Genomic DNA, 15921 nt, shown 5'->3' with positions numbered 1-15921 from the left:
AAAAAAAAAAAAAAGAAAAAGAAAAAAGAAAGGAAGGAAGGAAGGAAAAGAAAAGAAAATACAGAAAGGAGAAACAGGAAAAAAATATGGCTAGGGATAAACATATTGTATATCCTGGATGCCAGAGCATGAAGTGAGCTAAAGATGCTGGCAGTGTCCAGCTCCCTGCCAAGAATGTCTTGGAAAGAGTCTTAGTTTCGACCTAGCCCAAGGACTGCAACCATGAGATCTCAGGGAAAGGTATACCCATAAACCTGCAACAGGGAGAGGAAGCAGCAATGCATACCATAGCAGATAACTTCAACAAGCTAAAACCCTGCTCAGATTTCCATGGCTTCCCAGTGAAAACTACAGCAGCTTGAAGAAAAGGCTTTGTGATTTTTTTTTTTCCTGCCTCATCTCTCAGTATCTAAGGCTGACATGAATGAGCCTGGTGACTTCTGGTGAAGTGACACAAACGACTGATAAATTCATGTTCATATTCTAAAGCTTGCTTTCAGTAAGATGTCACATTCTCTTACGGTAGAATTCAGGAGCAGACTTTACACTTGTGACTTGTCCATTCACTCATTTATTTGAGAATTGTTGGAAAATGTATTCACAGAACACCTACAGGATATCAACCCTGGAAGGAGCGCCTTTCTAGCTGGCACCCAGAACCTGGCACCTAAACTGAATAATTATTATCTTAGCCCTTTGGAGCTAGAGGAGCCAACCATTCTGAGAATACAGCCCCAGGGAAGCCCAGTTTAGTATTTATTCAACAAACCCCTGTACTTAGTGATACTCACAGCCATGCCTTGCTTAGGAGACTGAAGCTCCTTGGTCATTCATATGAGTGGACACGAGCATGAATGAATACGGTAACTACCTATTTGGGTCACCGTGCATCTTGGCATGCTGGCCAGATTTAACTAGTGTATGAAATTGTAGGTGAAATGGAGCATGAGGGAGCTCTGTGTGAGCACTCATCATTAACAGACCAGCCTCAGTGTTGTTGACGTGCTGCATCCCCTGCAACATTTTTCCAGGAAATTTCCCAGGCCCATTTCTGGGGCTGCTCCTCATTCGGATACTAGAAACATTGGCTCAGCCCCAAGAAGAAGAGTAAGACCTCCAAATCTCTCCAGTAGCTTACATTGTCCTTACTCTTTAATAAGGGGATTTGAAGAATATTTTTAAGGAATAAAGAGTTAGAGAAGTATTATTTTCTAAGACCGTGTGAATTCCTTAGAATCGGGGATAGGTGCAGGTTCATCTTTTGGCTGCCCCTTTTCTTTGATGACCTGGTCAGCATGTGTTGAGTGGCCTTCAGAAAGAGTGGATGAACCCAGTTCCTCTCCTCACTACTCAGGGCATCTCTTTCCAGGCTGATCCAAAGGCCTCTGTTGATATTTGTGGACTGTTTTAGGAGTTACCATGCTAGATGTGCTTTCTTGGAGAACTGAGATCTTTCCTTTCTACAATTGGATGCCTATAGCTGGCACATCCTTTGTTTTCATAGAACTGATTTGATTTTTTTTTTTTTAAAAAAAAAACTGTTTATAGTTGGCTTCTAGTTACTGATAAGCAGCCACTACTTATTTGCCCAACTACTTGTTTCTGCCTGAGTTCTGAGTGTGGAACAGTTTATGACAGGGAACTTAAAAAAGGCTTGTGAACAGTTGTCTGCCAGTTGCCTGCCTCTGTCCCTCCAAACCTCCATGCATGTCTGTATGTATCCACCCACCAATTAATTTCTTTCTTCTTTCATCCTTGTCAGAAAGCAACTCTAGAAGAAACTAACCTAACAAATTCTCTCTTAGCATTTTAGTGGGAATGCACGCTCTAAAAGCTGTTATGCAGCTGAGTCTGATGGCAGCACTCTTGTAACCCCAGCCCTCCAGAGGCTGAGGCAGGGATAACTCTGAGAGCAAGAGCAGCCCGTGTTTCAGAGAAACAAGCAAGGGGGTAGCCCTATATAGCACACAAATGGAACCAACCCTCACATTAAAGCAAAACCACTTTGTAGCTCTCTGGGGTTTGAGAGCTCCGTAGTCACTGATGGGCACCAAGCGTTGGGGCATGACTGAAGCGGTAGTTAAGTCGACATTGCCTGCTTTTAGGATTTAAGAAGTAATATGAAAGGTAGGACACAGGTCCTGGCCTCTGAGGGTATCAGGCAGTGCTGGCCATAGGCTACAAGAAACACTTGTGGGTGACCAGCTAACCCCAATCATAGCATGGGATCCTAGAGAAGGAATCGGGGTAGAAGATAAATAGAAGACAAGAAAAAAGGAGCCAAATGATATATATATATATATTAAGGCAGCATGAGTAGCCATGTCAAAGGTGGCCAGCCTTAGCTGGACGCTGAGAAGCCCTGCACTTGGAGAAGGCATGCATAAATATTAGCCAAACTAATGAAGCTATTAATCTTTTAATAAAAGACTAGGAATTTGTTACTTACTAAATATTTTGATTATCAGGTAAATCCATTGGTAATGTTTTAATCTTCAGAGTCTTTCAGTGTTCATATCAGTTCTATGTGTTCACCAGCTTCTCATCACCCAAGTTGATATCTGGGATTATAAATTATTTTTCATGATAGTCTATACATGCCTTCATTTTAACTTTTTTCACAATGATTATACATTTCTTTTTTTAATTGAGAAGAGTTTTAGAATTCTCTCTAATGGTATACTTAACTAGAGAAGGGCCTATGTCTATCTTATTTCTAATTAAACATGAAACATCAGACTTACTACAGTGTAGACACAGAATGCCTGCCTCCCTCAGTTCTGGGATAGCCCGGTGTGTTTTCCCACTTCCAGGATTGCAAGTGTCAACACCCCTGACCTAGAATGCATGCCTTTCTTAACAAATGAAGTTGCTGGGGGTGGTAATAGTAAGCTTATTGAAACTTTTGAAGTTAAATAAGATTGTAAAAGCGTATTACAAAGGTGTGTCCCTTTTGGATTTAGCAAATTTCAGGGAAGAAAGTTATTGAGGACAGATTAGAGTAAATGTTAGTCTAACTGACTTAATAGGACATAATCTGTGAAAATTTTTAATTATTTATTTTTATTTCATATCTTGTTTTCCTTCCTCGCAGCCCCTCTTGGAGAAGACTGTACGTCAGTAACAGACCTACCCAATTCCTTCGATGGACCAGTTACCATAAGTACGTACCTCTTCTTTCTGGTGATCTGTCTTGTTCTTGAAGAAGGCATCTGACATGTACTCTATTGCTAATATTTGCATAGGCTATTAAGTTGTGTCCCTAAGGGAAGAACAGCTGTGATTCCACATCCCATTCCCCTTTCCAATGCTGGCTTGAAACTCTTCTCTGATTTACCCTATGACCCATTCCTAAAACATCAGTCATTTGGAACCCACATCTACATTTTTCAAACCCACCTATGTATTCCACAGCATTATCGTTTACTTGATTTTTTTTTCTTGTGGTTGTCTCTCTCCTACTCAAAACATATTTGTTTTTCAAAAGAGACTACAAATGGATAGCCAACATCATTTGTCATAAATTGAGGGCAACCTTAAAAAAACAATTTAAAGGGAAAGAAAAAGTAAATAATATTTTCAATTTATTGCTGTAAAAGACCATGTGCCTGCGCTGTGCTCTGTCTAATAGAGGGTAAAGAAGTCTAATAGGTGGAGACTTCCACTTGGGAATTCCCTGCATGTATAACCGATGTACATGCTATGAAGGACACAGGCTTCCTGATGTGTGTTCCAATAACATTTGTGCCACACCCACCTCAGATCATCTGTAGAAAATTACATGTGCTAATTTAGAAGATGGGAAACCCTCCTCAGAGCTTTCCAGCAGGTAACCTTATAAAACCTTAGAGGTTTTGCTTCTGTGCCCCCTCTCGTTGGGAAGAAGAACAATGTTAGAAAAGGCTGATTTCTGCTTCTGTTTCCTTGGAGTCAGCCCCCAGCAGAGGGTGTGGACATAGGGGCAGCAGTAGTGGGATGCCTTCCCAGACTCTGTAAATCCAGCCTCTCACTTGGCTTGTGCCTATAGCAGCCACAGGATGCTTCACATCCCAACAGCTACCATGTGATATTAGAGCATCAACTTTCCCTAAGCTTCACTCTTCTTTTATGTATAATGATAGAACATATAAGAATTATTATGCAACTGTAATTTGTCTCATGCATGCCTGGCCCATATCAGATGCTTAAGAGATGCTCAGTTTCCATGGTTTCTAAAAATTTCCTCCAAAGTCCAGATTTACAGAAGTTTTATCAATAACATGGTTTGAATAAGTCACTTCCACTCCTCCGCCCTGCACCCACCAAGAATTCATGTGTCAAAAACTTAACTCCCAATGTCACACATTTAGAGTAAATGGAATTGAGGTTCTTGAGAAGTAGTTAGGACTGGATGGAGTGAAGAGGATGAAGCCTGATGACATCAGTAGCTTTATAGGCTAAGGAAGAGAGGCCTGAGCTGGCTCACTTGCTGCTGTGTCTCCATGTGATGCCCTTGGTCACAGGATGCAGGGAGTGGACCCACAGCAGATCCCCATCAGACACTGTTCTTGGCTTCTCAGCCTAATTCTCCAGGGTCATAATTCAAATAAACCTCCATTCTTTGTAAATTGTCTGGGGGTTGGAAAGATGTCTTAGTTTTAAGAGTATTAGTTGTGTTTGCACACAGCCTGGGTTCAATTCCCAGTACCAACACAGATGCCCACAACTGCCTGTAATTCCAGTTCAAGAAAATCTAACATATTCTTCTAGGCTCTGTGGGCTCCTACACACACATGGTACATATAGACTCATATAGAATATACTCACAAACATTAAGTAAATATTTTTAAAATTATAAGACAATATAAATTGCCTTGGCTTGATGTTCAGAGTAGCTGAGATGTTGAAATTTTTCCAACTGAAAGTTTCATTTAAGCTAGGTAAGTGAAACAAAGGATTCTTGGTACCACACATGCAATTCAGCAAAAACAGTTTCCAGCAAAGTGCACACATAAGTAGCCATGTGCGGCAAATGGCTGAGGATCAAGGCAGAAAATGTGTTTTAAGGATGGATAATGAATTGATTTCACTTTTACTTTTTCTCCTCTGGTTCATTCTGGTCACTTTCTTATTAAATTAAAGATTCTGACATATATATTCATGTTTGCTAATTTTAAGGTTGAATTCCCCTGAGGATGGTTGAAGTTCTGCCAATATTTAGACAAACCAGTTTTCTAGTCAGAAATTGGGGTTTGATTAAACTGACAAAAGTTACCTTTTAAAAAGAATCTTTCTAATGGATTGCAAATATATGCTTTTTTGTGGAGGCTATATGACTACTATTTCAAATCCTTCCTGGGTTTTGATGGAATTAACAGTAACAAAATGTACACATATTTCAGGGACTATATAGGGTGGGAGAAGTGTCACTTATTGAGCCTCTCCTTATTTCGACCCATGCTATGTTGAACGTTAATAACAGTGAATCATGTGCAGCTCATGACAACCCCATCCAGAAGGCTGGGCCATTCCTTTACTAAGGAAGAAACTGAAGCTCACAGGCTTACCTTGTCTAAAGCTATTCGAAACTCAGATTCAAGTGTGGGGACTTCCCAATTATTTCAACTTTCTCCTCATTTCTAGAGTATGTGGGCGAAGGGAGTGGACTATCTCAACATCTCACACACTCTATATGAGCATTAGACAGACAGATTTTTTTTTAAAAGCAAAAAGAAACTAGTTTTAACGTCATGTTATAAGACAATCCATTATCTTTCCTATACTCAAGATATATCAGCTATGAATTTCTAAAGGTGTGTCTGTATCTCCTTCAGCTATTGTCAACCGTGATGGTACCCGCTACAGCAAGAAGGGCGAGTATAGAACACACCAAGAAGACATCGATGCCTCTAACATTATAGATGACGATGTCAGCAGCGGCTCCACCATCGAGAAGAGCACCCCAGAAGGCTACATTTTCCACACCTACCTTCCCACTGAGCAGCCTACTGGAGATCAGGATGACACCTTTATGATGAGCACCTTGGCCACCAGTAAGGAGAATGGCATCCTGGGTTTTCCTCTAGCGGTTCTTTGACAGAATGCCAACGGCCCTCCTGAGTAACACACACCCCAGGGCCTGTTTTCTGCCATCTCTAGACATCTAGCTGTGGGTGAGATCATTTAGGGAGTCCAGCTCCTGTTCCTGTCAGTGCTCCTGGTCATTGTGCCCTGGCTTCTACTCCCCTTCACATCCCCTCCATCTTCACCTCTAAACCTCTTACCTTGGAATAAGGAATGCCATATTGGAAGGGTTTCCTCAGGAAGGCGCCGATTTTCTGTATCTCCTAAAGACTTAACAGCGCCTCAGACCTGTTACAGAAATAATTTGTGGTATTGCTTGTTTTATTCTTGTCATTTTCCACTATAGAGAAAAGTGATCTGTTAAAGTCAGGACTGTAGAGTATATGCTCCATTAATGCCTTAAAAGATCCATTCTTAGGATTCTGATTGTGTAATATCCATATTCTTAACCCTTATTTTCAAACCATGCTTCCCCCTCCAAGGAACCAAAAGTGAGGGGTTTTCTGATCACCTTCTGTCAGCTGAAGAGTTCGGGATTGCAGTCTGTGGGGGAGCCCCTAATGCTCTTTGGGTATCTGTGGGTAGTGGCAGGGGAGGGGGCGCATGCAGCATTGAGTGTCTGCAGGTTTGTGCAGAGGAGCTCTGTTAGGGAGGTGCTCAGAGATTCCCGTGCCCCCCACTTCCCTCTCTGCACTCCCTCTATGGTTTGTTTTAGAATGAGGTTTTAGATGGCTGGGCTCCTTCTCTGGAGGATTATTCAGACCTAAAAAGGGCAGCTGAGCCTTCACTGGGCCTTCTAGTATGGTGTGGATTTTCTCATTCCCTGGCTGAAACTCAGAGGAGTGGAACTCTGGCTTTTTCATGGTTTGGAAGGAATGTACTGACTTGGGAATATACAAGATAGGGCCCTGTTTAAGTCCCTTGTCACCCAGAAGCCAGGAAGCCTCCATAGCACTCTGAAGTAAGCTGAACTCACGTAACAGTGTTTTAGATTTCTGTTATCAGGTTGCTGAGTGAGGGGGAAGGCTGATATGAACAGGTGCAGGATTCCAGTCATTCTCGGAAAATTCTTTGAAGCCTTTCCAAAAAATAAAAAAGAATCCCCCATCAGATTCTGGGGGTTCAGGGATAGCTCAATGGGTAAAGTGCTTGTTCGGAAAGCACACGAGGACCTGACTTTTTTGATTCTCAGCATCTACATAAAAAGTTGAGCATGACAGTATGCATCTGTAATCCTAATGCTAGACAGAGACAGGGGAAGACACAGAACTTGCTGGCTAGCTAATCCAGGCAAATCAGTGAGCTCTAGCTTCTGTGAGGGTTCCTATCTCAAAAACCGAGGTGGACAGCAATCAGGACAACATCTTGATGTCAACCCCTGGCCTCTGCACATGCCTAAGTACACAGACTCCATCTCTCCACACGAGGCAAAGCTACGCAAGCTTCTCACGCCTTCCCAGTCACTTCCTCTCTGATGATTTGTCACCTTGTTGTCTGTAGTGTCCTGGGAAATCACTCTCCACAGAGGCTTCTGCAGAGCAGGCAGGTGACGTTGCTAGCTATGTGCAGCTACTTGGGTCCCCTGTCCTTTTGATGCAACTGTGTCTGACATGCTTCTCATTGGAATGTGCAGTTTTGACAGATGTTGGCAAATACAGTAATTAGTGGTCTGATAAGGAAGCAGAACAGGTTTAACCTAAAGTCCTATTTCCCACCCCAAAAGAACACCCTCGAACAAAATCTGTCACGTGGAGATTGAATGCAGCTGGAGTCCCAACCTGTGTGGGGTGGGAGTTTCACATGTGCCTGAAGAGGGGTAATTGGCCAATTATATTAGCATCCTTAGCCCATTCCCTAGGCACTGTTTCTTCCCTCTCCAAGCTGGCCAGTCAGTGACTCCATTTAAGGTGCTAATTTTGTACCAGATCCATTCTAACACTCAGAGTCCCAGGGTTGAGCATGGCAGCATGCATCTGTACCCTAGCAAGAAGGGTAACAGAGACAGGAGGTGCCCTGCAGTCTAGCCAAATTCAGGTGCAGTGAGAGATCCTAGCTCAAAAAATAAGGTGGACAGCCATCGAGGAAAACATCTTTATGTCAGCCTGTAGCCTCCACACATGCACAAGAACACAGACTCCATCCGTCCACAAGGTACATCAGTTCAAGCTTCCGTGTCCTCCCAGGTCATTTCCTCTATGGTTACAGTGAATATCAAAAAGAAACCAGGGTCAGTGAGGTTTTCATCCATTCACTGCATATCGTGTGTCTGCTCCAGACACTGCTCTGGTCTCTAAGGGTCAGAGGAGGATCCCTCTTCACGGATACAGCATCCTAGCCCAGAAATCAAAGAAAGGGAGTGACTGAAGCGTAACTAAAACATAGCTCAGGATTCGAGGCGAAAGGAGCTTTTGCTTTCCTTTTTAAGAACATGTGGCTTGCTCAGTTCTTTTTAATGGGTGTGGAGGAGAGGCCAGTTTGCCCACCAGTTTAAGCTTACTTGAATGTAGCAGGTAGCAAGATAGAGTTATGCTAAGCTTCTGAATAGGATCCTACCTTTTAAGTCCCATGGGGAAATTCCCAAGGGCTTACTTATCACTGTTGGGTGGAAGGTCTGAGACACAGTGAGAGGGAGTGGATGCAGATTAGCATGCAGGGGGGCAGGGGTCAAGAGCTGGGCTGGCTGAGGACATGGAAGAAGCTGTGCCAGGCTTAACCAGCTCCTTCCTCCCTTTAGGGTGTTCAGTGGGTGGTAAGAGGGAAAACTAGCAAGAACAACAGGCTCTGTAGGCTCGGGTTATCCCACTGGCAGCTTAGTATAAATGTTATTTTTGGAAGAGTCTGCCTGGGGGTGTGTCATCAGTTCCTTCTTATTTGGTCATCTGGAATTTTCTGGAATCAAGAACCCTAAACTAATTTAGGAAATAGGCTCCTGCCTTGGACAGCTCTCCTTCCTGTCTTCTGGGTATAAAGTGAATAATTTGTTTTCCATCTTGCATGACCTTACATGGGTGGGGCAAATTGAAAACTCACGCCTAGACTGACCCTTTTTTCACCGTCTCTTCTCACACAGCTCCACTTAAGAAGGTGACATCATGCTCATTTTGTCTTCTGGGTGTCCATTTTTTTCTTAGCTCATTTCTTCTAGGTGGGGGTCAGAAGCTATGCATCTTCAATGCATTTTTCCATAGGAGGCAGTCTGTAGCCTCTTGTGGGTACCTTCCTGGGAGCCTTGTACCTACCTTCTCTCTCTGTTCTGATCACTAATGTGATCTTTGACATTTGTTATGTGTGATGCTCCAACTCTAAACTGGGGTTCTCATGGAATCCAGGAGGTTCTCCATGGTATGCAAGAATCACCTGTAGTATGTGGAGACCATAACCTAGATTTTCAGGGAAGCATTTGAACTAAAACATTTTCTTTCTTAAAACCCCAGCTGGCTCAGACAATTATCCCAATAGCATTTGCTATTTTGTTACAATGGGGGAACATTCTGGAAACAAGTCCAACTTAAAAGTCAAATGAAATATTTTTTTTAATTACAAAATGTTCTTATTATCCTCTCTCTAACTTGAATAGAGTTCAACAGTTCTTTGCTTTTGTCAGCTCTGTATGGGGAAGTGATAGACAGATCCTGGAGAAAGTTTTATCTACCGACAGCATTTTAGATGCATACCCTCTACAAAATTCTTGTACAACTATAAAGTTTAAGTTGTGCTTATGAGTGTGGGCGGAGCCTTGAAATGCCAGTTGTCACAGACTACCTGGGTGTAATGCTGAACAGACAGGAAAGATGCAAGCATCCTCAAAGAATCTCTGAAGAGAAATTAACGGGAGCCACTGTAAGCGCTGCTGCATTGAAGACCTCCAGATGGTGGCTGAACGATGCCATCAAGAGAAAAGCAAGTCTCTCTCCATCAGAGTTACTTTGCTGCTTAGGTTGGCTCTGGACATGATCGAGGGGGGTTAAGTAGGAGACGGAGAAGCACTGACTTCATGCCCTAATCTGCCTTGTTGATGCTGTCCTGAGATTCTTCTAGATCGTAGGAGTCTGGAAATATAAAAGTGGCCTCAACTTCCCTTTTAAAATCCTCATTCTATAATAAATAGAGATATTCTATTAGGATAGAGAACACAGGTTTTATATAGGTGAATCTCACTAAAAACTATTTTCATAATTAATCTAGTTGCCTCAACTGTGCACTCAGAAAGCCAAGCAGCAGCTCAGAAACAAAATAATTGGATATGGTCTTGGTTTGGTAATTCACAGTCCACAGCTCAGACTCAGGAGCCCACAACGAGAGCAACTACAGGTAAACTCTCATATTGTTTTGCTGATCGCCTGTCTTCAGTGAGGTGTTAAGGAGGATAGATGTTCACTGTCATAAATAGACAGCATCCTGGCTGACATCAGGTTCTGATATCTTCAGTGGCCACAGAGGCCTGTGGACCAAGTGTCTCCTAAATGTCTCCTTCCTTTCACTTCAGGTTAGTTTTCCTGTGTCTAGAAGAGTCATTGAAGAGATGACCTCATAAAAGACATCTACTGACCAAATGATCATATCAATAAAAGAAAGAAGTAATGATTAATGAATAAAAAGCATAGACTTTAAAAAAATATTTTGACACTGAAACCCTTTTCTGAAAACACCAAGAAATGACATAACCTGTTGCTTTATATCAGTGTCTAGGAGCTACAAATAAGCTCTGGGGATATGTGGTCATTAGCTCTCAAGTATTTTGATTTGGTAGCTTTGCCCTAGGGGATTGGGAAATGGAATCAGCCTATAACATTGGTTCTCAACCTGTGAATTGAAACTTATTTGGAGATAAGACCCTTTCACAAGTGTCACCTAAAACCACCAGAAAGCACAGATATTCACATTATGGTTCATAACAGTAGCAAAATTACAGTTGTAAAGTAGTAACATTGAACATAATTTTATGGTTAGGGATCACCACAACACGAGGAACTGTATTAAAGAGTTATAGCATTAGGGAGATTGATAACCACTGGTTTCTAATAATGGTAGGTAATAGGGAATTCTTCACTTATTAACCTATATTGACAGATATTATGACCATATTTCTAAATAGGCATTGTCTCTACAGAAATGGGGAAATGGATGCGTGTGTGTGTGTGTGTGTGTGTGTGTGTGTGTGTGTGTATGTATGTATGTATGTATGCGTCCTTGTAATCAGCTAAGGAAACCCTGCTGCTGTTCTTCGATGGTTACTCTATCACAATGATTAATACCATGCTGAAGTGGGTGGCTGTGGGTGAATAATGTCAGAATAAGAAAAATGCTGATTGTATCTATGGACTTTGTAGGACAAGCCACGGGAAGGAAAGGGGCTTTGTAGCTGTGTTTCTTCTTGAATTGTTACTGGGCTTTCTTGAGAATGGGCAAAACGAATCTCATTGATCATTGCATTTGGAATTTTACTGGTGGCTTCAGCTTTCTCTGCTTTAACTTACCCTGGTATTTTGGGCTCCTATTATTTCATATTCCCATGTGCATTATGATGACATAATTGGCAATCCTTGGGAGTATTCAAATCAAGTTTGTTGCTTTGGTATTGGTGGAGTCATTGGATTTCTTCATATCTTCCTGATATTCTTGGTTTATTATACTATTTTTTAAAATGGACTGCTCTTCCTTGTAAAGAACAATGTTGACATGAAAATGACTATGGAGCCTATCTCTATGGTATATGAGTTCTCTTTGGAGAGAGGTGAAAAGACCTCTTCTATGTCTCTCTTCTTGTCCCATTCTTGCTTGCATTTGGGTTTCATGGGGTCACATGCCTGTGGTCACATGACTTCTGGCAGAGATATCATACTCTGAACTCATAGGGAATGATATTGGTTGGTCACCTTCAATTGTGAAGAATATCACAGTGCTTGAGTTACTAAGAGCTGGCCATTAAAGTCACAAATGGTTAGATTTGGAGAGGATCTTAAATGATTTAGTTCAACCAACTTTTCTAATCATCTAATACTTTAATTCTAGTTTTTTATGGGGAACATTCTATTTTGGAAATTCTCACCATGGGTCTTAATTTGGCCTCATGGGAAAGGAAACAAAGAATCTTTGTTCTATCTTATAGACTGGAACTTCAGATAGTTCTCATGCAATCTTTGAGACATCTCTTCTGCCAATTGGACTTCACACAAGTGTCCAGCACAGGTTTTTCATCTTAAGATGAAAGCACGGACCATTTGTTATTTAAGGTTCCTCCACCTCTGACATTCTGTGAACTACAGTTTGGGCTTCTGAAAGAAACAGAACTTTTCTTTTAATTTCCTTTTTTCCTCGTTCTACCACCTATGTCAAGAAGAGGTGATTTTCTATGTAGGGAGAGAGTGAAAAAATTTACAGTGCTATTTCTTAGGAACTGATAATTAACATTTCAACAATCAATTCAATCATGGTTACAACAGCCTTGATGACCACCCCTGAAACACCACCCAAGAGGCAAGAAGCCCAGAACTGGTTTTCATGGCTTTTTCAACCATCAGAGTCCAAGAGTCATCTTCATACAACAACGAAGATGCCTGGTAATGAGTTATAGATACCATATAACATGTGCCTGCTTGACAGCCTTTAATAATTCTCATTAACCTATGGGATGTGGTTAATGTCTAAACACCATTCTGTCTCACAAATTTAGGAAGGATCTTGAACTCTTATGTTCTGTATGTTTGATTTAATATTACTAATACATGATTTTCTTCTCTATACTTTATAGGGGTCTTAGGAAACTATGAAGTGGGGGCAACTCTTTGGTGATAACAGAACATTTCAACTCTAAAAGAATATCTGGGCATACCCCCAAACTACCCAAGTCAAAAACTTTTTTATGAGAATGTAAAATAACAGAGCCATAGCTACCAGAATATAGATTTCTATCAGTTGAATTAGTCTTGGGTTGGACACCAATAATAAGGAAACCAAATGGTCGTCCTATAAGGTAGCCTGAATTGCATTCAAAACTAGAAGAATCCCTTTTAGTAAAGAAAGATCTTCTGTAGTAACTGCTGAGAAGAGAACAAAGATTTCCGTTTCCTTTTTTTTAAAAAGCTGGATTCAATCATTGAAAGGGAGAAATCCTCAATATTTGGACTATGGTTCACTGTCATCAAGCTTTTTTGAACAATTTTGGATGATTAATAAGTGGCAAAAACATTTCTGTTAATTTATCTTTTTCTCCTTTATGGTAAATTTTATTGAGAATGGGCAAAATCTTAAGAACTCCTTGCTTTTCCTCACATTAGAGACACAGGGTCTGATGCTAAAGACAGAGAAAGTACATGTGCCTTTTTAGAAATGTCAGAATGAAAACCCTTGCTCCTAGTAAATGAAACCCTTTACTTCATACAATGAACCCTCATAAAAAGTAAGAATAAAAGAAAACAAATGAATTTTTAAAATATGAATGCAACTATAAGATTTTAGAAATGTGACATCGGAGTGTTTCTGTGTCTTGAAACAGCAAATACGGATATGTGAAACCTTCCTATTCTTGTCCTGACCTCCTAGCTTCAATGTAAAATGCTAGTGATGTAATAAGAAAGGTGTCTGAAAGCAAGGGGGATTTGCAAGGGCCTGTGCTTTGTTGCGTTCTGCTCCAACTCCTCTGGCTGGCTCTACTGACGGTTCTTCTTTAGCCTCCTTAAAGAGCATGTTGCGTTTTAAAGATTAGAGCCAGTCATTTTAAGGTTCACACACTAGCTTCAGTGGTGAGGGTTTACAGATATACAAATCTGCTCTCTCATTTTCTTCTTAAAATCTTGGGGACTCCGTGATATCTCCCATGCCTGACTTTCTTCCTTGGTGAAATGGGTTGCTTGACAGCCAGCTCAGCTACTAATGTAAGTCACCACAACAGGTACGGAGTCAAATACCAACCCAACAGGCTGGGAGCCAAATGATGAAAATGAAGATGAAACAGACAAATACCCCAGTTTTTCTGGATCAGGCATTGATGATGATGAAGATTTTATCTCCAGTACCAGTAAGAATATTCAATTACAGTAGAATCATTTATGAAAGGCTTGCTGAGGGACCTAAATGATATAGTATCTCTCTTGGGAAACAGATGATGTGAACAGTGATTTTTACCTTAATTCCATTCTGATGAGACTTTTGGAGGATGAAATAAAATTTCATGAATGGGAACCAAAAAATATTGTTGGGAAAAATATCTCATGAAGTTTTAGACACTCGGTGTTCTTTCTGTTCCGTTCATTAATGTTTGCTCTTATAGAAATATCTGCATTATCAAGTGTGGCTGGGGGGTGGCATATTAAAGCACCACAACTAATATTTATTGTGTCCCTGCTGTGCCAGAGATAGGAACACAGGGGTGGAAAAGCCAGAACATTTGCCTACAAGAGGCTCATGGACTGCTGGGACAGAGCTCATGTGATTAGGAGGATGCTCATTAAAAGTTTCACATGACCCAAATTGAAAGCTTGGGAGGCCCAAGAATGGCTTAAAACATAGAAACCCAAGCTCAAGAACTACCTTATTAATAAAAAAATTGTTATGATTAAAGGAAAAAAACTCAAAATGTTTCGACAAACTTTCTGGACACCAATCTAACAGAATGACACTGGAGGGAATAATAGATGTCACCATAACCTTAAAAAGACAGTATTAACTACTAAAAGTAAAGAGTGACATCACTGTGTAAACAACTCCAAACTTGTGAGCTCTATAAAACTTCCTATGGGCACTGAGGTGGAGATTGTAGAGGAAAACATCCTGTCCTGCTGGATGATGTGTTCCTCTATACTTGTCCTAGGTGAAGTTTGCTGGAAAGAGATGGAAATCATAAAGCAGACACAATTAATCTTTTGATACAGGGTTTCGGGGTGCTGTATCAGCTTAGACAGTAAGAGTTCTATCTAGTCTATTAAAATTGGAGGATTTTATTCCCAAATGAATAGTACCTAGGGAGGGCAGGATCTAGAAGTCAGCTTGTGGCTTGAAGGCATCTTAGTGTGTGGCAATGATTCAGCAAATACTAGAAACAAACCAGATTTTCTATATGTAGACTTAAGTCATGTATTTCTTGGGCTAGATGCCTCTGCAGAACTTAGAACTTAAGAACCCAAGGACCTCCACACATTGAGCATTACTGTGACAGTGTCTTCTAGGTTCAGGATATAGCTTCCTTGCAAAAATGGTATATGGTCAGGCTCTAGGAGATAAAGTTCCCATGCTCCCCTCCCCCACCTTTAGAGAGTGTATTCAGTTTCAGTTCATTTTTCTATGTAACACATATGCCCTCTAATTCAACAGGATGCCCTTTTCTTTGGGAGACTTGGGCTAACTACCACTTTTTCCAAGATTATTAGAAAAGTGGTTAATGACTCTAAATTATTTTCTTAACTTGTGAAATGGTTTTGTGTTATTTGGGTATCAAGATGGAATTTGAAGGAAGTTGAACTTGCAAATAGCCTTTTCACAAAATATACTGTTTCAGATTTTGTCAAAATGGATCTCTTTGTACCTTGTGTTCCAGCCTTCCTATTTTGCATGCTATTATTGGGGCACTGGCGAACTGGCATGTCTTTGTTTTCCAATGTGTTGTGCTGATGGTGGATGGTTACTTGTGGCTCTTTTCTATAAACGTATGCATATTGATCCTCTTTCATTAGCTGTGAATGGCTTGCTTATAACATGAGTTCTGTATTCAATGGGACTCTCATGGATAATCATGTTCAGTATATATTCAGAAAAAAGTAGCTGAGCTAAATGGCTCTATAAAGCAGACATTCCTTCCAAAAATCACCTACAGGAAAACTTTGGCTCTTGTGGTTATTTCTTTCCCCAGTAAGGCCACTAACA

At 40.9% G+C, this 15921-nt stretch overlaps 1 protein-coding gene across 8 annotated transcripts in view; it reads left to right on the top strand.

The window, feature by feature from the left end:
* Cd44 (CD44 molecule (Indian blood group)) overlaps nt 1-15921 on the top strand; it is an 89481-nt gene that overhangs the window by 41532 nt on the left and 32028 nt on the right. For 4 of the 8 annotated variants that reach the window (XM_021191998.2, XM_021191999.2, XM_021192001.2 and 1 more), the window contains exons 4-5: nt 3095-3163; nt 5814-6032. In XM_021191998.2, the coding sequence (XP_021047657.1) occupies nt 3095-3163; nt 5814-6032 (288 nt within the window). Of the gene's footprint in view, nt 1-3094; nt 3164-5813; nt 6033-10248; nt 10375-12506; nt 12624-13942; nt 14081-15921 lie in introns of all 8 variants that reach the window. The other 4 variants (XM_021191993.2, XM_021191994.1, XM_021191995.2 and 1 more) reach the window with 3 other exon arrangements.

Source organism: Mus pahari, chromosome 3 (assembly GCF_900095145.1).
Source record: "Mus pahari chromosome 3, PAHARI_EIJ_v1.1, whole genome shotgun sequence".
NCBI lineage: Eukaryota > Metazoa > Chordata > Mammalia > Rodentia > Muridae > Mus > Mus pahari.
Note: the sequence above shows the minus strand (reverse complement) of the source record. Positions and strands in the feature narration are given on the sequence as shown.